Below are 23499 nucleotides of genomic sequence, written 5' to 3' on the forward strand. Positions count from 1 at the left end.
ATCGAACCAAACCAAACCAATTTAAGACGGTTTGGTTCAGCCAGTTTGGGCTTAAACCCAATTATCTTTCTTTTTGTATTTTTTCAACATTGTTAGCCCAATTATAACCAACAAATTCACAACTTGCTTCATACATAAATCATTTTTTGGAGTATGAAACCATCCTAAAGCTCAAAATGTCATAAAACTTCATATTTCACTAACTAATATAGCTCAATTCAAATATTCATATATAATTATTAACTAATTAGAGTATTACATATGTAAAATAAAATATAAATAAATAAATATACACATAAACGGTCCGGTTTGGTTTAAGCCGGTTTACAAAAGCTCAAAATCAAACCAAACCATAAACGGTCCGATTTGGTTTTTAAACCGTTTGACTTTTTCTTGGTCAAAACCAAACCAAACCGATAATTATGGTTTGGTTTGGCCGGATTGATGCCCACCCCTAGGTTAGGGTATTGTTTTTCTTTTTTGTTTGAAGAATGATGTGTCAATTTTGAAGTCCCTTAGATTAAATGTTAATGAGGTGGCCTGTGGAAGGCAAAAGTTAAGCAGATCATGACAGAGAAAATCAAAGCAGAGAATCCGAGTCCCTGATTTTTTGTGTTCTTTTGGCTTTCAGCCAAGCATGGGCGGAACTACATACAATACAAGGCTACACTAGGCTATAATCTAAGCAGCTTTTTGAAGAACTTTTTTTTAACCTATTGTAGCCAATGTAGGTTTTTGAAGAAAAACAAAATTAAATCAAGAGCAACTACTGATGCTAGATTCGCTAAAGTAAGAATAAGGTTGGTCGTAGATCAGGAGATTGAATAGCGGGAATCAGAGATTGCTCGTTCGCTAAAGTCCTGTCTGTCTGCCCCCTATATAGCCCACCAACTTGCCATTTCTACTTGTGGTTGGGGCCCTCGTTTTGTGGTATTTTTGGTGGTTGCCCCACTATTTCTATGAAGACATATTTTCAAACAAAAAAGTTAATAAATAAACTCAATAATAGAGAAATATTATTTTTCTAAAGTATGTTTTGTGGTTTTCCCCATTATTCTTGTGTTAACCCTTTTGTTGCTTTTAATTTGTATTCTTTTTACGTTAAATTTATTGAAAATTAGTTCATAGTGCTATGAACTAGCATAGTTTACATAATTTAATATATACTTTTATTTCTAAAAAAAAAATATAGAAATTATAGGTTAAAAAATATCATTAAATTTTTAGCTAACCCACCCATCGAAAAATTTCTGGTTATGCCCTTGCAGCTAAGAGCATTACAAATAAATTTCCTATCAGCCATAACACACATTTCATTTTTCATACACCATTTGGCTGTGTTTTTCTGCTCATAGTTTGTTTTTCTCATTTTTGGTGTTCTTCTGGCTTTCACCCAAGACAATTGGGCTGATTTTTTATTTCTTTATTTCTTTTTTGGTTTTTCTAGCTTTTAGCCGAGACTATTGCAAACAAATTTCCTATCTGTCATAACACATTTCATTTTTTATACACCAAATTAAGTCTGTTTCTGGAAATGTGACGGTGTTTCCATTTTCTGGGGAAAAAAAGAAAACATCCACTCTCCTTTTTCCAAAAGATAAAAATGAAAAATAGTAGACAAAGACATCTAAAGAAGCATAATCGTTGGCACTAGTTGAGCAGGAACAATGATACAATTTACAACGTTACAAACTGCAGGAGTGACATAGAAAATAAAGAGATATTCAAGAACACCTATAAATGTGCTAACATAGAAGATCATTTAGCCAAATTGGAATATCGATGTCAAATAAATACTAGACTCTTACCTCCCACACAAAACGACCACACAAAGTGGGCTTAATAGGAAGATAAAAATGCAGCACTAGGGTGGAGGAGGACCAGGCTCGAAGAGTGGAGGGCAGCAGCATCTACATAGACCGCAGCAGCACAGCATCCACAAACTGCAGAATGAGAACCAAATTAAAATTGAAAATTCAAGAAAAAAAGAAGAAGATATGATTGTCAAAGCTCAGCTTCCAGAAAATTGAAGTGAAAAAGTCTTACAATAATTCTAAGCATCCTCCTTGATCATAGGGAGGAGGAGCCGGGGCCGGGGCTGGGGCCAGCAGAGGCGAGTTAGGCGGTGGTGGCGGATCCATCTCTGGCAGGTGATTGGCAGGTGAGGGGACTAGTCTAAAGAAAAGTGTACATTTATATATATATATATATATATATATATCTGTGATCCAACACAGCAAGCTATCCCCAAGTCATACACAGCCCCCAACAACCATTCAAAGGAACTTCCAAGGCTTTGGATGATGTTGCCCAACTAACAACACATGGAAGTTTAAGTGTGCTCTGGACAAACTACTCCTTGCTAATGGATGAACTTACTAAAACTAACATTTTTTTGGACATGCATGATAAATCAGTCAAGTTTCAGTGGATCTTGTACCACAGATCGACAGAATATTCCTATGCAATTAGGATTAGACCGTTCAGTCTAGGCTAAAAACTTTAAGGAAATTGGCACAATTTTTCGCATTCAATTAGTTGTAAAAATATATCGAGAAGTGCCTGGAACAGTCGCCCACGCATGTGAGTGACTTTCAGCCATTAATGGAGTGGGACATACTTGCATCAATGGTTGGCAATACAAGTAGAGTGCTTGCTACTTTCGGCCATTAATGGAGTGCGACATACTTGCATCAATGGTTGGCAATACAAGTAAAGTGCTTGCTAGTCTTTTCCTCTTCGCATTTCCCTTTAAATTTGGGACTAGGAAGTAAAGTTTCAATCTTATTGAGACATATTAGAGATTTGTGCTACAAGGATCTTTAGAGTGTTCAAATGATAAATCATTTTCCATACATAATCTGTCACAAGAGTTCCTTCACTCATTTTAGTTTTCAGTGTTTCTCTCATATCTAATTGCTTAGTATGTTTGACCAGACTGCTATAATTATGGGCATAGAAAAATGTTATAGTGACCATGTGAGAGCAAGTATGGGTTTGACCTTATTGATGTGAGAAAAAGAATGATTAAATTGTGACCAGAGCTGACTGTTATGCCAAGCATTCCATGTTTTTCTTCTCTACCTTGCTAATTATATAAATGTAAATTGAACCAAGGTACTTCCAAAACTATACTTTTGCATGACTGGAATTACAAGCAGCATACCATCCGTTTCATCTTCTAACATAATTTTCTATGATTTATGTTCTGTACAACAACCAAAGAACATACATGAATACAACAAACTAATTTGTACGATCAGAGAATAGCCTATGATTTTTCTTCCCTTTTCTTCTTCTTCTTCAAAGAAAAAAATTGTAGAGAGGAACAAGTCTTCACAAACCTGCTTGCTTCCTCATGACTTCTTTGAGCAACCAATATCGAAGAAGTATCTGAAACAAGCTGGTACTATATTCATGTTACCAACGCTAGATTCACTCAAGTTGCGTATTTTTGTTTTTTGTCATAGGGGCTTGGCATTTGCTAGGCAAAATGACTCGAACCTGGGTTCCGTTAAGTCCACTGTCTCATCATCAGAGGCCCGCCAACTCCTAGCGTTTGAAGTCAAGAGGATCAATCTCTCCATATAGTTATCTGAAACAGTGTCTGTACGTCTTTCGGCGCAGAGATTACGATCAATATCTAGTGGCAGTGAACACCGAACTGAACCTTTACTGGATCTGGCTCGCCTTAGTTCCTCAGCATCTTTATGACCATCCGTGCCCATGTGCTGTCCAGAATGAGTACTCAGATCAGGTCTTTATTTTTATTGTTTAAAATTGTACATTATGAGGAGATGACCTCCAGAGGACACATGAAAAGTTAAAAAGTTGACTGTTTGCTGATCAAGTAAATGCACTTTTTTAATTTATCAAAATTTAGATTTAATGTAATTACAAGTAAAAGAACCGATAAAGGAGAAAATTAGTTTACCTTCCTACGGTTTTTACAATACTACAGCAGAAAATGGATGACTTATCAACCAGAGAGACGTGTAAAATCTCAAAGTACTACGTACTACAAATTAGGACATGATTGATGAAAAATAATTACCTGAAAAAGATTCACAGGAAAGTTTCTCCTTTTAGATCTCTCTGGGACGATAGTTGACAGGATTTGGACGACCTCACTCATGTTTGGTCTAGCATCAGGATCCAACAGTAGGCATTCTTTTGCTAAGAAAGCCATTATCTGCATCTCTTCTTCTGGGAAGTTTCCAGCCAGATCTGGATCGGCCAACTCTGTGATTACTCGCCTACTATCCAGTAAACGAGGTGTAGCCTAAAACAAAGATAAAAATGCTACATCAATTTTTATATTTTTATTACCCCATCGATTTTTTCTTGAACTGATTCATGTTAATATTTATATTAGTTATTCAAAATCTACAGGGCACCATATGTACTTTTTTCCTAGGGCCTCAAGTTGTAGGGGGCCACCCTTGAAACTTAGCAAACATGCAAAGTGCATTTGGGAAATTTAGCCTTTTGGTAATAAAAGGAAAACTTCTGTGCAACAACATGCATGATGGTAAAAGGTTCCTTACCCATATGACAAGGCTTTCTTCTCCCTTGCTGCTTGATTTGTGAATGGGCTTCCGACCAGTGATAAGCTCAAGAAGAACTACACCAAAACTGAAAACATCTGACTTAAGAGAAGCTCTTCCAACAATCGCATACTCTGGTGCAAAATAACCAAAAGTCCCCTGCATTCTTGCTGGAGAACTAGAAGCGCTAGGGAGACCATCGGCTTTCAAGCGTTTTGCCATACCAAGATCAGTTATCTGCACAGTACATATAAAAGTACTTTAAAATATAAGAGATGTGTGCCAAATATGCACTACAAAATTAGACTTATCTTTTGAGTTCCTAACAGCAAATTAAACTGTGTTTGTAGCTAAATCCATTGCCAGTATATATTTCTTCCTCTTCTTTCTTCATAGAATTGAGGATTTCAATGGAAGTCTCAAATAACCAAATCTTACTTTTGCTTGCCAATTTTCATCCAGAAGAATGTTTGTGGATTTGACATCTCTATGTAGAATTCTTGGAGCAGCTGCTTCATGGAGATATTCCAAACCCCTTGCAGCTCCAATGGCAATTGCAACTCGAGTACCCCAATCCATGTTTTTTCCCACATCTCCATCCAAACAATCTCTCAGGTTACCATTATTCATGTATTCAAATACCAATAGTCTCTCAGCATTTTTTCCATGGGTTTCAAAGCAGTAGCCAAGCAAAGGCACCACATGATAATGATGAAGTCTGGATAACATTTCAATCTGAGGAAAAGAACAGATTAGTAAACTTATTTCTTCTATTAAGAAACCAACAGGATCTTGATATATTTCGGCAAACTCACTGCAGGATGAGGTATTACCTCTGTTATAAAGACAGAGTCCGAATCAGGCCCTTGCTGAGCTTTTAGACGCTTAACTGCCACGATTCTGCCACCTTTGAGCTGACCACGATAGACATAGCTACTTCCACCAAGTCCTATTAGATTGGAATTTGAAAACTTATCGGTAGCACTTTCCAGTTCAAAGTACGAAAATTGAATAATTGCTCCAGGTGTAGCTCGTATTTTGCTCTTAAATAAGCAAGAGGTAAAGCACCCTGTGAATGGAAACAGAATAGTTACAGTAGTTCCTGTGCCAAAGCTCAATATGGAGAAAACTAAAAGCACATATTGGGAGAAACGCAAAGAAAAATATACAAATAAAAAGCAGATCAGGTTTAAAGGTATGAATTAAGAAATTAACAGGTATATTGTTCTTTTCTTTTGGTCGAAAGATGAACAGACATATAAAGATTAAGAAAACACGCTTCGTTAAAAAAAAATAAAAAATCCTTAGATTAAATTACCTGTACCTTTATTGATGGACGAATCCATATTAATTTTGGTCTCAAACACTGAGGAACTCTTATGGCTAATTAAGTTGGTAGCACTGTTGCAACTTGTTTCCTTGTCTGATGAAAATAATGGTGGTTGAATAGGGCACTTGTTCCTTCGACAGAAGTAGCATGCCACCGAGGCAAGAAAAGCAAGAGTTGTCAGTATGACACATACCAAAAGAATAATCACAACAACTTTGCTTGGAATGTGGTTTTTTGAAGATTTTGCTGCATTGAGAGATCCTGTTAAGAAGCAATAAAAAGGCAGAACAATCAAATGACTTCAGATAAACAAGCAATGTCTATACGGAACATATTATTGGCGCATCAATACTTACAAGTCAAAAAGATATAGCAAAACGTGGGATGTGTGTAAACAAGAATATCTGGAGTGATTTCTTTCTATTTAAAACAAGCTATGGGTGCATCAATAAATAAGGCAGAGATATAGCAAAACATGGGATGTGCGTCAATGGGATTCTCACGGTAATCCAAAATCCATGGTCACAAAAAGCAATCAGCTTTTAAAGAATAGCATGATTTACCATTATTCTCTGTAAAGAGTATCAGTTGAAATAAAATTATGTTTAATTTTTTTGGCAAGGTGACAACTTATAATTATAGAGTTATTTAAAAGAAACATTTGTGGGTGTGAGTGTGTGTACGTGTGCTAGAGAGAGAGAGAGAGAGAGAGAGAGAGAGAGAGTACCATAAGTGCAATTGCAGGCTGTAAAACAGTTAGTATCATGACTGTCAGCAGCCACTTTAGGAAGCTGATCAGCAGCACATATACACGTCCATCTAGTACTACTTCCAGCATCTATATCAGAAGCAAATTCAGTTTAGCATGTCCTATACCATATAAGGTCATCCTCATCACAAAAAAAGCAGGTATATAAGAATAGACCAACTGGGGAAAGAAAAAGGATCTTTCTTAATCAACACAATGAACTTGCAACATGCAAGGATTTAAAGTATTTCTTGATTATGAAATCAGCTTCAAAAGACATTCTACCTAAACATTGAGCGGAAAAATACATTGGTTCTTCAAAGCCCTTATTCTTTCAATTTGAACAACATCTGAAGAATCTTCTATATACATAAAAATTAGTATTTTTTTAAAATAAAAAAAAATATATGAAAGTGCATTCATGAGCATTAAACACAGACAGACATAAAGAGATGACAGAATGAACAATTTGTTAAACGTTTATCAGCAGAAATGTTATATCAAAAGAAGTGGAAAGATTTTGGGTAATTATACCATAAAGATCAGCGGCATACCCTGACTGCAATTACAGGATGCTGAACAGTAAGGTTCTAGAGTGTAGCTCTGGTTTCCTTGATATGGCAAAGAGCATCTGCATGTCCAGTCTGTTGCATTAGAAGTACTGGAAACCTCATCTGCCACAATAAACAGAAAATAAAATTCACAGATATTATTTAAACAATAATGATACTATGAAGAAATTTCATGGATAACCTTATCTAATATGGAAAAGCTCAAGGTTCTGTAAAAAGAGAAACACTAATTGCTGCTTATTTGGCTGTTGTAAAAGTATAGGTATCACATATCACAAATCAACATGCTTAATTACAGTTTTCAAGGCAAGGAAATAAGCCAAATAAAGATTCCAGAAGCCTGTCGATGCAATGCACCAGAGTAAGGAATTGCAATATCAATAACCTTTTTTTTATAAATATATCAATAACAAGAAAATCAATACTACTAACCACAAAGGCTTTGCTGAATCCAGATCAAGCTTATGACGCAAGCAAGGGCAACTTCCACTTGGAACTTCATTTACTCTACCTGAACATTACAAAAATGAAAATCACGTGTAAAATAAAATAATAATAAAGACTAAGAACACATTTTCAGGTTTTGCTGATGGAAGACATAAAAGGAACAATCAGGTAAGGATCGACTAAAAATGATTCTCATAACGATGGTGTAAATATGAACAGCAGCTATGACAACTTTTGTATTTTACAGAAGACTCAATATATTGTTAAGAATCTAATGGCATAGAAGTCTCAATATACCAAAGCAGGAAATATATATATATATATATATATCAGGATAATAAACCTTCATTAGGTTGGGGAGGAACAAGGTTTACTCTTCAAACGTCTTTGGTCTGAAACCCTCTGGAAGTTTGAACACAACCATAGACATTCAAACAAATTTCTAATCTAATTTTAAAATAACTTCATTAAAGCTTTTTTTCCATGAATGAAAGGAAACCAAGATGATGACAACAATGTGAAATTATACAATTAGAAAATTTCAACTATGATTCAAAACCTTCATATTAGAAAAATAATAATTTTAAAAGATTCCAGGGAAGAGAAAAACACTAAACTCAGACCAGAGTTTAGACATGATATTCTCATAAATCTGAAATGCACAAAACATCTTGAACAAAAACAATAGAAAGTTAGACAAGGATATAAAGGTAAAATATGGCAGGTAGGAGTGGCTAAATTCATGGTTGGCCAACAAATCTGAAGCTAACAATTGATTGCAATCTACTGCACTCTATATTCAAGCAAGATAAAACAGTATAACATGAAGTCCGTCTACACTAGCTCAGGGTATTGTCAAGTTTTTCAACACAAAATTTTGGATTAAACAACCCCACAAAATAATTGCTAACTCACAGTTACGAATAGCTTTACCCAGTCTGATAATTATACACAACTAAAAACATAAATGCATAAATGACCATTAAGACAACCACATTGCATTAATTATTAAAAGCTGTGACTGCAGTATAGTTACATCAAAATAAATCAAAGATGGAAAATTCAAGGCTTGCCGGTTGGGGACCAAGCAGAAATTGGCCCAACAAACGAGCCCACTGCCCCCATCTATCATCAATGCAGTACTTCTTCTAGCAGTCCTACATGTCATATTTTAAACTAATAGCTCTTTTAAACTGCCTCCCCAAACAAGATTATACTTTCTTCAAAGTAACTACACAACACATTGCTTCTTTATTTGGTCAAAAGAAAAAAAAGTAGAAAACTGACATTGCTTTTAAACAGAAAGAAAGCAGAAACTTAGAAAATTAAGGACAATCAACACACCTGATAAGGAAAAGAACAACAGTAGAACGCAAACTATGAGCTTGACCTTGAGTTTTAACAAAGTACAAAGTGAAAAGTAACAAGCATCCAGCTCAAAGCACTCAAAATGGTGAAAACTGATGCTCCTAATCTACTCCCTCAGAGTCTAAACATGAGTATAAGTAAGCAAATTAGAGCTTAGCAAACCCAATATAACAAATATCGGATAAGTCTAATGTACGCAAACCCATCAGAAATGATGGTGTGAATCTAGAAAATGGACAATGCAGAAAGGACCATGTGACAGAAAATACAAGGGAAAGAGACCAACGGGGTTCTTGAAAAAACGATTGAGAAATAAGGAAAATGGCTCAAAACAAGCCCATCATCCACCTCTCTGAGAGCTACCCTTCTGCAAATCAGAAAGAGACCCCTCAGCTGTAGCTATATCTAATCCACATTATAGATTGAAACCCCAAAATCTGTTTACTTTTTTAAGTGTCATAGAAACGTGGGTCAATATTCAATAATTGAACTTTCTAAACTTTTCAAAAATTCAGACACCCAACGGTTAAAAATTTTAAAACTTTTCTTTTTTAATCATTTTGGGAAATAACGGTTATAAATTTATAAAGACTTCGCTTCAAAGACAGATCATCAGACATACATTGTATTGTTGGGTCCGTAAAGCAACCAAACCTCTGAGGTCACATTGGTCCCACATATCTGTCGGCTGTCGGAGGTGGGCCCAGTATTGGGTCGTAATGAGCCAGGCTTAATAGGACACCGTGAATGGGTGATAGTATGACATACACAACAGTTGAGAAATACTACAAAGCCTCTTCACCAACCAAATTTTTTTTCCCAAAGACCAAAACTTTTGTAAAATTCTGGTCACCAACCCTAGCATAGGGCATCTTTACTTTTCATTTGTTAAATCAAAATCAAACCAAGTTCCAAATTCAAATATAAACAAATGAAATTCAAAAAAATTGGGTTTGATTTGTTGGGTAATCTTCTAATTCTATGTTATATTGTGAGAGTGAGCATGAGGGGTGGGAAATTTTCCCTAGATTTGGTATATATGTAACCTAACTAGAAAAGATCAAAGCTTTGGAGGAAAAATGGGATGCAATGCAACCTAATAATGACGTGACATTGACTTCAACAAAAAGAAAAAAAAAATTAATGGGTTCATCGCTAATATACTTAATTACTAAAGTACCCATGATAATGGCCTTAACTACAATAGTGTCCAAATAAGCAGCGGGTTCCTCTTCCGCCGCAAGCTAGAATTAGTCTACCAGATCCGTACTGAAGAAAATAAAAAAGCAAAAAAGCAGGGAACCAACCAAAAAACCGCGGGAAGTGAAATTTCGGATTTTACCTTGAATGAATAGAATTTATCGACAAATATGGCTTCTGAGAGACTGTGACTCTGTGCTGTCTCCTCGGCGGTGCTAGAGAAGCCAGAAAAGAACAACAGCTGAAGAAGCACTTTTGAAAAACCGAGACGGCTTTTTGAGCTTAGGCATTTCTCACTGCGATTCGGATCCGATTTACAATAGCTTCAACAGTCATATTGGAGAAATTTTCTGATAGAAAGAGAGAGAGCCTCCATTTTCAGTGGGTTAGAAGCTCGAAATGCTTCTTCTTCAGCTGAAGAGATGAGAGTGGGAAGGGAGAGTGAGAGTTTCGGTGAGAGGGACGCATAATAATGAGAGTTGATCCTGTAGCGCTGAGGTGGCGCCCTCTCGCTTTCCGAGGTCGTCCTCTGTGGGACCCACTAATAGTGTTATTTATTTCTTTTCCCTATGAAAAGAATTCAAGTCTTACGTGGCAGTCCATGTGGGGCTGAGATCTTACCAGTGACTTATCCTCGAAATGATGAATATCTTTTTTTTATTATTATTTTATAATCTCGGAATGATGATTTTAAAGATGTAGAATATTGTTCACAAAATAAAGGAAGGTAGAATATCATTGAGAATTTGTTATATGTTTATATTTTTATAATGAAAATACTTTATGTTTTTAGACAAATCACTTTAATTTTGAATTTTCACAGAAGAGTCACAAAAATACATGCTCAGAAACACAATTCCAAGCCTTGAAAGATGGATTTTCACTCCAGACCACAGCTCGGCTAAACAAACCGAACCTTAAGCAAAGCCCCAAAGGATAAAGACTGTAAGGGTGCATCCTGGCCCGGCACATTGGTCAAACTGAGCCTAAAAGTCTAAAGAATGGACTACAGGTTCGCCGGACCGACTCATATGGACTCAATCTTAAAAGCATAAGCTTAAAAGATTGGGTTGACCCGACATTGTGCCCACCCTCACTCCAAGGATATGCGGCAGTGATGGATTTCTCACCAACCACCCAGATTCCAGAGAAAGCTATGATCCCCCAAGTATGGGTGGAATTGTCAAAACCATTGGGCATTAGGACTCGGACCCTCCACCCCCAATATGCATGACAACCATAGGAAACATGTTTGGAGTTGTGGTCAGGCCAGTTGATCAAGGCAATCTACTCGAATTCAATCGAATTCAATCCTTCTTCAAAAATTAGAGTAGTTTTCGGGTAATTTAGACTGAATAATTGCAAAATAGATAAAGTTTCCTTGTACGTGTTATAAAATCATAACATAAGTTCAGTTCGTATTAGTATATTGCATGCATGGAGATAGTATGTTGCAACTTAGTCAACTTTTATGAAAATTAATCCTAGTACTTTTTTGCTCCTTTGTCCAATGATAACTAGTGAAAAGAATCAGGAGTAGAATACCATATCATATATTCAAGTGACTAATTCACCCCAAGTATCCCCACAATTACAAAGGCTATACCCCCCCCTTCTCTTCTCAGAATTGGAAAAAATAAAACAAAAAAACAAAAGAAAACCCCCTCCTACATGTACATCACCCAAAATCACAATATATAGATCCTAACTCCCAACACCTCTTGTTCACAATTGTTCTCATCCCCATTTACCCAATTCTTATTAATGTACATGACAAAACAACCAAATATACTCCCCCTAGTTAAAACACCCAAAATTCCTCTGTATCCCAGTTATCCCAACTCCCCAAAACCACAAAAAGAAGAATATTAAGAGAGAAACAAAAAGGTCCATTAATGAAGAAAATATGTAGGGTGAGGAGACTGCCACTTTTGATGATTAACGTGGCTGTGATTTGGCGGGAAATGACTGAGTAGTGCTGAGGGTTCGTCGAGGTGATGGGTTCCCTAATAACATGGTCTGAGACCGTGTCACCATGTCAATCATCGACGGGGTTTGGTAAGATTGAACTAGGCTGGTGCTATCTGTAGAATCACCTCGCGCAGTTGCCCTCTGCCATGAGTGTGAGCTCAATCCTGATAAAACATAAGCCCTTCCCGATTCCTCATATGCACGGCGGTTTCCCATCCTTTCTTGCATCTCCTTTAACTCAGCAGAAAGTGAAGCACAAAGGCGGTCACCAGCTCGTGCAGAGGCACTTTCAGACAATGTCCTACGACAGCTCTCCAGGACAGAGACTGCACCAACCAAATCACCATTCTCAGCTGCAACTCTAGCCTCAGACATTGCTTCTGCTGCATGAAGTCTATTCCGCTGCCTGTCTACTTCCATTGACACTATTAATTGTCCTACCACTTCAGGCCTTTGGATCATGACTTCACTGGCTTCTTCCAAATTCACCATTTCTTTTGTAATGGGGTCTCTGTAAACACAGCTAACCTTTACCAGCGACATCTCATAACTGGACGCATCAACTGGAATATTGATTGTCACCAAAAAATCCCTTTCTTCTTCAGCATACAGGTCCCCAACGGAAACAGAACCCATTCTTGCATCAGCCATCATGCTGGTTCTGTAACTCCCTGCTTTAATTGAACCCAGTTGTAAACTCGGGTGAACACACTCGATTCTGACCAGCAGCTCTTGCACTACCACACTCAAAAGGCCCCCAATACACTGTGCAAATGCATCCTGAATCACACCCTCAGCTTCTATGAAAGAAAATGTTCCTCCAGAAATCTCAGAGATTGAATGCATTGAGGCAGCATCATGATCTGCACCAAATCCAAATGCGTGAACTGGAATCTGCAAGCCTGCTCCATTATTGCGACGGATAGAGACTGGGAGAAGTAATTGGTAATCTGTTCGGGGATGGACCCCACCAGGACTAGTGACAGTGTATGTATCCTGCCCATCAGATAGTAGTATGATACTGCAAACTGGGTTTTTCCACTTGCGGTCTACTAACACCTTGGTACCTTTCCTCAGAGCCTCGGCAATGTTTGTCCCACCATTCGAAACCAGAGAATTTACAGCCTGCAATGCCTGTTGCCGTCCAGTTTCAGTCATCCGACGAAGGGGGAAAAGCCGGCGGGCTGTAGAGGAGAAGGCAATGACAGAGAGCCGGTCAGAGGGACCAAGGTTCTGTACCACAAATCCCATGGCTCGTTTCAGCAAAGCAAGCTTCGTACCTGCCATGCTGCCACTGACATCAAGCACTGTCACAAGATCTACTGGAACACGAGAATTTTCAAATACTGGCAGCAGTGTCTGGTTTCTGCTGCTATTATGTCTTCCACTTGTAAGAGGAGCCTTAAGATGGATTAGAACAGTGAAGTTATCATGAGAGGCTGATCTTTGAACTGCCAGAACTTCAGGAAATGTTTTGACCTCTATCATTCCAATGGAATTGTTATCACAAGAATCCTCAACGGATGCACTTTTCTTAGAAACCTCAGGTTGGTGATCTAAGCTTTCATCATCATCAAAGATAACCGGTTCAGGAGTGTGAAAGAGTGATGAAATTGGCCGATTTGCATCTATGCGTGGGGGAGGAATTTGTCGTAAAACAGTCATCCATGCATCATCTTGGGGCCAACCAACAGGGTTAATTCTTGAAATACCACGTGAAAGATCAGAAGCAGGGCTCTGAAAGGGGATTTCTTTCCACTTTGCTCTGCAAACTGGACAAACTTGGTTTCCATGTTTTACATTAGAAGTAATGCAGTGGAAATGGAAAGAGTGGGAGCACTCTGCAGTGAAAATGGCATGGCCCTGTCCTGTTTTCATGGTGGTCAAGCATATTGCGCACGTTCTCTGCAGTCAAGGACAAACTGGTTAGAACAACGTAGGTTGGTAACAGTACCAAATTCAGATACAAATGTCAAATATTTTAGGCACACACAAACAAGATAGTAAAGTCATGGAAGCACCTCCATTAACCAAAGTAATCCTTAAATTAACTACAAGCACTTCATATAACCCTAATATTAGAGAAGAAGTCTAACATAAATTCTAAATACCAACTCTATTTAACTGTCTCATTGACATCTCATTTAAAACACTTATGAAAAATAAAACGACAACACAAAGACATTAGCATTAGCAAACTAGGGTTTCACTGAATTGGCTTAAAAAATACTTGAGCACATTGATGATGTTTCTTTCCTCCGGCTAAGTACCATGCTTCATAAAGCTTTCTACTCAAGAAACTTACAATTGATTACCCTCTCTCCAATTCACTGTAACTGAAAAGTAACTTCAATAACAAATATACCTCTGGAAAATGTATGTTCAAGCACCCTTATTTAAGAACTCCACTTATCATATGGTTATAGCATAAAATTCACGCAGGACTACTCATTTAGAGTCAATCACTTGCTGAAAAGACTTTCTTCTACAATTCTTAAAACTTAAAAAGAAAACATTTGATTTGACACATCAAAATTGATGATTTAACTTTTTATCAAATTTATTTAAACATAATCATCTATCTTCCTTCATGAGTTTGATAACCTGCAACTATCAAAAAACTTCTAGAGCTACCAATGTGAGCTATGAAGATAGTAATTTAAATACCATTAATTAATGAATGAGTACTATGGATTACAAGAATTATGCAAGCAAGTCCACGTCTGTCTCTACAATGAGCAGGCATTTCTCCTATCAAATAATAATAATATAATAAGCACGCATTTTAACATCTAGATTTGGTCTTGGGACATGACTTCGTAGTTTTAAAGTCCCCTGGATTTTAAAAATAGTACCCTCCCAGCTTTAATTCAAAAAACTCTATTTATACTTGAACAAAATTAAAACCAGCATTTTCAAAGTCTCCCTAAATGTAGATTTGCATTTGGGGACTTGTATCCAAATACAACCCTTTAATTTAGAGAATCTGACCACTGGCTTATAATATTCAGGGCTCTTTGATACATGCGAAGATTTCGAAGGGTCACTACAACACTGTAGAATTTAAGCTGACACTTCTTTAACCATGCAGCTCCACTTGTGTGACTAGTGCATAAAAAGATGAAATAGATTGCACCGTATCTACAGTACAATACAGTTGCCAATTTCGAGATTCCTTTTATACAATTAATTAAGTATGATTAAAGCGTCCCTAGTAAATCAGCTGGCCAACAAAAGAAAGAAGTCCATGAGAAATGGTCAAAAACATTGTGGAGGACATAATGGGAAATTTACATCAATCAACGGGATGACTTTTTAAAAGTAAGAATAATAAAGCAACTTGCAGACTAACGATGGAACCTTTCAAGATGGAAAGAAAAATTTCATGAAAAAGAAAAAAACTTGAAGCTCATCAAAAGAAGAATGATGAATTGCTCTAAGACATCCATGTCTTAATTCCCTCTTCAATGCTCCTTTGTTTCTTTTGTTGATGCTCATTGCAGGAAAGCTCATAAATCAATGGTCCACAATCTTTTTCCAGAACTAACATGAGAGAGAGAGAGAGAGAGAGAGAGAGAGAGAGAGAGAGAGAGAGTGTATGGGGGTGTGTGTGTTTGTGGAATAGTGCACTTGGTGCTGACCAGACAAAGCACTTTCCCTTGGAGGAAAGGAAAGGTACAGTGAAGTGTATTCCTTTACAAATAATCCAAAGGATAATGGTCCTTAAAGGGGCTGGCTAGTCCACTTTCTCTATCCCCACAACCATAAGCTCTTCACATAGCTAGCTGAAAACAACCTGACAACCAATAGCCATACTCACAAAATAAACATACATCACATTATCACATCACCCCCCACCCCACCTACACCACCAACATCATCTACCCTACATTAACAGATAGACAAAGAGAGCTCCAAAACAAAAACAAAAATCAAAATCTGCCAAGATTGATTAAGAGTTTGTATCTATCACCAGTAAATTATGATAATAATATCACAATAATGTTACTTATACCGTTGTACAGTGCATGAAAAAAAAATTACTGTTCAAAGAAAAAGATGTTATTTGCATTCTTTCACTGTTTCACAAAGAATCTACCATGGATATCCACCAAATAGCAGAGAAATTTTAGACGCCAAATGACACAACAAATAACAATAAATCAACCCAATAAGAAAAAATTGCACAAAATCAAACAATTTTTGCAAAGTCTAGCATAAATGGCAAAAAATTTCAATAGCCAAAAGCTCAACATGCAAATGGGTTTTAATCATAAAAATGACAAACCAAACCTTGGAGGACTTGGTGCCAGTTTTGGGCAACCGGAGGCCCGAAGAGGACGGGGTGGGCGTGGTGGGTCGGCAATCAGAGCCAAGACCAGTCGGAGAAATCATAGAGGAGGACGAAACGGCGTCGGAGAACCTAGATGCAGCGACGTCGTTTGAAGAGGGAGACGATTCCTCTCCGGTTTCTCTAGTTTGAGGAACATAAAGACAAGTATTCAACCCAAGAGCAAGCTTGGCTTTCCTCCATTTGCTTCCCATTTTCTTTTGGTTTTTCTGACTCACTTTTTTTTTAAAGATCCAAACTTTTGCTTCTAGATCTTGAAGAAGCTGTGAGCCACGCCCATGATATAAGCTATGGAGTGTGGAGGTGTTGTCATGTTGTGGTGGTTTCGTGCTCAACAACAAGAAATGGAATAATAAAGAGGCAATAAGTGTTGAAGGTTAGAGAGAAATTGTTTTTATAGGGACCGTGAAGAAAATTGAAAGGAGAGAAATGGGTTTTTGGGTTGAATTGTCCTTTATTGGGTGGATGGGTTGGGTGGGATTAGAGTGGTCAGAGAGGCTCCACAGCAGCCTTTTCTTTATTTAACTTCTTCCACAAAGGTATGCACATATAAAGATCGTGTAGTGGTTTGAAGTAATTAAATCGTGAGTTCGAGTTAGAGTTTTAAAAATATATATATACATAGATACATAAAATAAAAATATTTTATTTTCTTGTAAAACTAAATTACAAAGAAGCGTAATACAATCTATACTATACCTAATAACTCTCAATAATTTTTGAATAAAATATCCAAAATAAGAGAACTTTACCTTTTCAAAATTTGGAAAATTAACTGTTGTTTTTTGTATGGGTCGAGATCTTGATTGAGATATGTCAAAGAGGTATAATGGTCTTTTTCTTTCTCCATGTGATTAGTTTTCTAGGTTGAAAGAAGAAAACGATTGTATTGTTGTAATTTTGACTTTTTATCATTTGACCATAAAACATAAATTCAACTGGATGCAATTGCCACTTCTTGTTTATCTTGTATATCAGCTATTTATGTTGAACATATGTTATTCAGTTTGCTTCTTGGATGGAAGCATGAAAAATTCCATATGTTATTGTGTTCGCTTGTTTCTCGAAAAAATTCCATTGTTGCGTTGTCTATTTAGAATTATCAATCTCTTAAAATTTAGGATTTTATTAGAGTAGTTAGTGCATGTTGATGGCATTTCAACTCAATAAATCCACATTGTAGTTCAAATTCCATCAACATTGATTAGCAACAAGATAGAAAATATATTCAAATTTAATTCAGGATACATCAAACCTGCATATGAAATAGGTCAAAGAAAATTAGAGCAATCATACGAAAGATTTACTATTTTTATTGCACAAATGAACAAGTAGAACTTGGCTATATTTTCGAGAAGCAAGAAAATAACATATGAATTTTCGTCATGCTTTTCGAGAAACAAACTTAATAACATATGTTCAACATAAATAAGATATGAAGTTTCGTCATGTTTTTTATTTGCAAATATAGCGCTTTCTGTTTTTTGTAACTCATTTATTCAAAGATAATGTGATGTGGGAAATTTGAATTTCATTATCTCAAATAGATCCTTGAGTAGCAATAATGAACCGATTCCGACCTAAAATGGAGGCGCAAGTGAATGAAAGTAGTGTATGGATGAAGTCATTATAATTCTCCTGCCCATATTCAATTCCTAATTGTTTTTTTTTTTTAAATCATACCAATTCCTAGAGCATCTCCAAGGGAGATGTCAAATATCAAACATTAAATTTAAATTTGATGGTTAATGTAGCAATTTGACATCTTACATAGCTTTACACTCCACCCGATATGTCAAATTAAATTATTATTTTATTACATTTTAGTGTTAATTTATTTTTAATTCAAAAGAAAAGAAAAGAATAAAAGAATAAAATATTCATTTGACATCTTACTTTTGAGATGTCAAAAATAACATTTTAACCTTTAGCCTTCATTCCATATCAGTTTTGACACATCGGTTGGAGTGATGTGAGATGTTATTTCTAGCCGTTAAATGTCTATATCGCACTTTTAACATATCAGTTGAAGATGCTAACTATTAAGTTGTACAATTTTTATCGATGATCACTATGCTTCGTTTGGTGTAAAGTACTTACCTAATTCTCTAGGACATGATCTGGTTTTTGTACTTGTTACTCCTTTTCCTCATTAATAAATTACTATCGTTGTTGCATAAATTTATTTTTATTTCTAAAAAAACTTCATTTAAATTTCTAAGTTAACCAAAATGAATTGATACTTCCTTTATGAGTCCGGATATACTGTTCTCATTTTTCTTTCTTTTTTTGTCAAACATTTTCCATGTCCACTATGTGTCTCTTTGGCCAACATATTCATAATCCTCTTTTTTCAAATTAATATAAAGAAGCATGACAATAATTAATTAGTTAATAAAATTCCTTAGCAAAAAAAAAAAAAAATCATAAAATTCCTCTATAAATAAAATTTGAGAGGAGGAATGTGTTAATAAAATCCCTTCATTAATGTACTTTTTCTTTTGTATTTCAGCGAAAAAATATGTACCTCTTTTTTGCTAGCCTTTATTTATGTGCTTTTTTCCCCTTAATTAATGTACTTAAGCCTAACAAAATATGATGTGTACTTACATAGAGCAAAAATGTTGTGGTGGTTATAAAGTTTTTTAATACAAGCGATAGTTTAAATTATAAGGGGATGAGGGTTTTTCATACACACACATACACGCTGCCAAAATGTTATGAGAGTTTAAACCTGAGATCACCCTGGTATGCAAATCAATACCCTTTCTACTGGACGAGACCTATTTAGCATGAAGCAAATTTATTAAGCATATGTCGTGTAGAAACTTATATGTATTAAAAAAAAAAGGTTATTTGTGACTTCCTAATGCGTTACTTGCACGGAATAAACGGACTCATTATCATCGACTCATAATCAAGTCATATAAAAGGCCACATTTTTATACAACTTTGAATTCAACCATCAAAATTCAAAATTTCTAGTGGTATTTAAAGGATTTTTCTGTCTTTAGAATTTATAATATTTTGTTCGGCCAGAGAATTATAACAATGGTATAATACTCTTCTATTCTTGACCGACTCAAGTATAATCCATACATTCCACACAGCCGGCAGCGGAATATATTTACTGTGGATTTGATATATACGATATTGTGGGAGACAAGAAGAAGTGTAAAAAATTCACAATGAGCTTTTAATTTCATGTAACGAGCAGCTCAGCCCACTCCAACAAAAAGCTTTAGGGTTCCATTAGTCAAAGCACTTTGATTAAACATCATGTCCCATTAAGCCCTAGGTATAGAGATATGGCCAAACCACCAGTCATTTTCTTTAAGTTAAACCATTCAACTCCCATGCGTGGAGTTAGTACTAAGTACTCATTTCCATTTTTAATACTCCATAGAATACTGCATTGTCCTTATTACTTCAAAGAATCTTGGCCGTTAGTCAAAGACATCGCCATCCAAGGTTGTCCCGTATACGACAGTGAATTCCGACCATTGATTTATTATAGACTTCACATATATTTACGGTCAGAAATTGCATGTACACCTAATCGTACCACATCTAATATTGGCTTAGGTTTGCCCTCTTTTGATTAGTCAATTGAATTCATGCTTCTAGACAGTAGTCCAATCACAGCTGGTAGATAAGCATAATTTATTTCATATTATTCATGTGTGACGCATTGTTGAGGGGTTGAATAGAAATACCAGAATATTGAGAAACATTATAATTAAAACAAATGGTCAAATGGCAGAATGGGTTAGTTTAGGAATAAAATATGTGACATACTCTCAAAACCGGAATAATTGACTATGATTTAGAAGATTAAGCTGCCATCGTTTTCTGAAAATTACAATAATCCTTTAGAATATTATAGTAGTTGGTGGCTCTTTGCAAGCTGGTTGGACAAAAGACCCCATAACTCCATCATAATCAAGAATTCTTTGACCTGAATAAAGAGGGGGATTTTCCACATCTTGTATAATTTTCTTCCAAGAGATGTAAGCTGATAAGTGTCTAACTCACGGATCAGCAACATCCGTTGAAGAAAAATTACTTCCACGAAGGTTTTTATTTTTATTTTTTTCTCGTCGCGTTATATTCTTATATATTAATAAGAGTAAATACGTATATTTTTAGACTGTATATAGTCGAAGGCCATTTTGTCTGTGTATACGGTTATTTCTACAATAATATCTATATATGCATAACCAAATTGAACATTTAGATATTCCATATTAAGAAGGAGGGAAAATATACTTTAGACACAGCTTGCCTTGGTTTGAAGCTATTCCAGATAAGTATAATGTACTGTCTGCATACTCTTGTTTTTTTACCAAGCTAGCAGGCTGACACTTGTCACGTTTTGGAAGTTGTCCTCTTCCTTTGGATCCCTATTATTTGGGTCTTTGCCTAGTGTTGCCGGCATCCACATAAACAGAACCACTTCTTTTAAATTGCATGAATCAGTCAGGAAAGAGAAAAACAAATTATCTCTTTGTTTTAATTTCTTCTTTCTCAATTTTATATTTAAACTTTTAGGCAGTGTGATGATTTTTTACTTTTAGTTTCGCCGGCGAGATGTCGTTGTTTTTTCATTTTAAGGGGTACTTGTGATAGATTGATTTTTAGTGAAATTTGTGACACTTTTGGCCGGACTTTATAATAATAGAGATATGCACAATCCGCAATATAATGTTAATGCTTTTAAGTCACTGGGGCATAAACTTGTACATCAGCTTTACTTCACATGGTGCCCTGCGGACGATCATGTTACATCGCCTTCTTTCATTGGCTTAATTCAGATTTTAGGCACACCGAGTAGGATTTTGTCAGCCCTTGAAGACTTTGAGGCAATGAAAATGGTTTTAGTTGGCCCCCAACAGGATAAGTCATTGTCTTTATGGTCCTTATATGGAGCTATGATTCGTGAAGGACATTTTTACCTTGTACCCAAGATAATGGCCACTCATAATAAGTCATAAATCCACTGGACCGTGCCTTCACTCATACACACAACAATTTGTAGCACCTATTATAATTCCTTTCGCTAAGGTTAGCCAAGCCAAGTGGGGTTGACATGTCCCCAATCCTATATAATATCATATCGAGTAATGTTTTCTTATTAGATTTTTGTAGACCGACGTCGATTACTTATGTTGTTAAAATGTGAATATAAAACGTAACGTCAAAAGTAAAAATTCAATAATTAATAATTTAAATTCACAGTTTGACGAGAGAACATATCTCGTGTTTTAGAACTCTGTAGTTGTGTCAAATTCTTGTCAGACTCTTAAAAATCTGTGTGTCTAGTAGGTCCCAGCTGAGACAGCCCATGACCTGTGAAACCAAAACCCGAAGATATGCTCATCTTTAACGCAACCTGATAGAAATTAAAGGGCTTTGTTGCTCAATCATTGAGTGAGTCGCGTCAGCAAATGACTAATTTGCCTCTGTGCACTTTCTTGACATCTTATACTACCGTAAAACTTGCAAAATTGAAAATTCATCAAATGTTGGATATACTTTAAAAATAGTTAGATTTGTGGAGTTACTAATTTTATTCACAAAAATCTGCTCACCGAAGACTCGATCTAAAATTAGTAATTTTATATCACAGCACCGGCCTAGCTCTGGTAAGAAAAAACGTGTGTAAGAGACACACCACAAAATTAGGTTTGACTGTCTTCTTCAGCTTCATGCTCTCATGGATGACGTGCACCCATTCTCTCTCTCTCTCTCTCTCTCTCTCTCTCTCTCTCTCTCTCTCTCTCTATATATATATATATAAGATTTTTATAGAAATGTCCCTAAAACTTATACCTCAATCATTTTAAAGAAAAATTTAAGAGAAATGTCACATTAATTTTTCATCCGACTTTAAAACCATTCATTTTCAAGAATATTTTAGTCTTTCCAATTTCAAGGGAATTTTAAAAATGGAAAAATCATTATAAGAAATATCACCTTTCCCCATCCCATGTGTGCCACCTTGCCCCTTCCTCCATTCCCCCTTCCCTCTTGCCCTTCCTCCTTCTCTCTCTATTATGGAACACCTACCCTCCACACACAAAATTTGTGGAAGGGTAGAGAGAGAGAGAGAGAGAGAGAGAGAGAGAGAGAGAGAAAGGGAGAGGGGTCTCTTTTTTCTCTCTTTGTTTTTCTTGAAAATAAAAACACTAAAATACCCTTAAAATGGATGAAAAATTGGATTGTGTTAAAGTCAGATGATAAATTATGGATTTTGAAAAATTAAGGTAACATTTTTTAAAATTTTTCTTTGAATTGATAAATTAAAACTGAGGTATAAGTTCATGTGATATTTCTACAAAATATGACTAATCAAATCAAGCGAACGTCATGGTCAACTAAATCAAGAAAGAAAACGTAAGAATTGATAGAAAACCATGCGGCCATTAATATCATTCAACTGAAAACATAACACGCAAGCAATTACTCTCTCTCTCTCTCTCTCTCTCTCTCTCATAAGTCATATGAAGGAAGGAGCAAGCCAGCTAGCCAGCTACGGTTTCTTTTTTGTTAAGCAATGGGGCTTATAGTTGGGTTTGACTCTTTATTATTTCGTTTCTTTGATGATTTTCTAGCGGTGTTCAGCCGATTGCTTTACAATACTCCACAAGGAAAGTGAGATAAATAATAATGGACATTAATGGATAATGGATGGTGGCCTAAAGTTGACTTCTCTATACTGCATGCATGTTCCATTATTCTCTTGTTGATATGTAGGTACACTTCACATGCATTCAACAATGCATTTCAAAAGCTAAAAACCCAGAGAAAATATTTTTTTGATGCGTTATTTAGAAATTAGACATATAAGTTAACTACACTTCTCAACTTCTTTTTTATTCCCAAACTAAACTAGCATGGCACCAGTACATTAAATTTTACGACATAATTTGTTGTTCAATGCAATGATGTAGCGTACACATAAA

General features: G+C 36.0%; 2 protein-coding genes and 1 long non-coding RNA gene across 9 annotated transcripts; all 3 read right to left on the reverse strand.

Moving 5' to 3' along the window:
• Window positions 1-1628: 1628 nt before the first annotated feature.
• Window positions 1629-2188, reverse strand: LOC103325563 (uncharacterized). The gene is made up of 2 exons (XR_513635.2): window positions 2047-2188; window positions 1629-1943 (listed from the first exon to the last, which is right to left on the reverse strand). It is a non-coding gene; the product is annotated as an uncharacterized LOC103325563 (long non-coding RNA).
• A 930-nt stretch (window positions 2189-3118) lies between these two features.
• NCRK (Protein kinase superfamily protein) lies at window positions 3119-10661 on the reverse strand. Of its 7 annotated transcripts, none has more exons than XM_008227783.2 (10): window positions 10355-10661; window positions 7630-7708; window positions 7180-7299; window positions 6605-6715; window positions 5872-6138; window positions 5381-5616; window positions 4986-5282; window positions 4548-4784; window positions 4055-4282; window positions 3119-3731 (listed from the first exon to the last, which is right to left on the reverse strand). In XM_008227783.2, the coding sequence occupies exons 2-10, from the start codon at window positions 7697-7699 to the stop codon at window positions 3465-3467; spliced, it is 1833 nt and encodes a 610-aa protein (XP_008226005.2). In that variant the 5' UTR covers window positions 7700-7708; window positions 10355-10661; the 3' UTR covers window positions 3119-3464. The 7 variants fall into 7 exon arrangements, with proteins under 7 accessions (XP_008226005.2, XP_008225982.2, XP_088901913.1 ...); XM_008227760.2 differs by having other exon boundaries at window positions 5866-6138; window positions 10355-10655; XM_089045787.1 differs by lacking the exon at window positions 10355-10661 and adding an exon at window positions 8989-9478.
• Window positions 10662-11733: 1072 nt separating this feature from the next.
• LOC103325597 (Zinc finger (C3HC4-type RING finger) family protein) lies at window positions 11734-17057 on the reverse strand. The gene is made up of 2 exons (XM_008227790.3): window positions 16477-17057; window positions 11734-14088 (listed from the first exon to the last, which is right to left on the reverse strand). Exons 1-2 carry the CDS (start codon window positions 16726-16728, stop codon window positions 12151-12153), a joined length of 2190 nt encoding a protein of 729 aa, XP_008226012.2. The 5' UTR covers window positions 16729-17057; the 3' UTR covers window positions 11734-12150.
• Between the last annotated feature and the right edge of the window lie 6442 nt (window positions 17058-23499).

Source organism: Prunus mume, linkage group LG1 (assembly GCF_029339155.1).
Source record: "Prunus mume cultivar Tortuosa linkage group LG1, ASM2933915v1, whole genome shotgun sequence".
Classification (NCBI taxonomy): Eukaryota; Viridiplantae; Streptophyta; class Magnoliopsida; order Rosales; family Rosaceae; genus Prunus; species Prunus mume.

What these genes read in the sequence shown, in the direction of transcription:
- LOC103325597 (XM_008227790.3), bottom strand. Translation starts at nt 16,728, where the DNA reads ATGGGAAGCAAATGGAGGAAAGCCAAGCTTGCTCTTGGGTTGAATACT. An exon ending in CTGGCACCAAGTCCTCCAAG is followed by an intron (nt 14,089 to 16,476) that starts GTTTGGTTTGTC and finishes CCTTGACTGCAG; the next exon opens with AGAACGTGCGCAATATGCTT.
- NCRK (XM_008227760.2), bottom strand. Translation starts at nt 7,699, where the DNA reads ATGAAGTTCCAAGTGGAAGTTGCCCTTGCTTGCGTCATAAGCTTGATC. An exon ending in AGCCTGCAATTGCACTTATG is followed by an intron (nt 6,139 to 6,604) that starts GTACTCTCTCTC and finishes GCTTCTTAACAG; the next exon opens with GATCTCTCAATGCAGCAAAA. An exon ending in ATGAAAATTGGCAAGCAAAA is followed by an intron (nt 4,785 to 4,985) that starts GTAAGATTTGGT and finishes TGTACTGTGCAG; the next exon opens with ATAACTGATCTTGGTATGGC.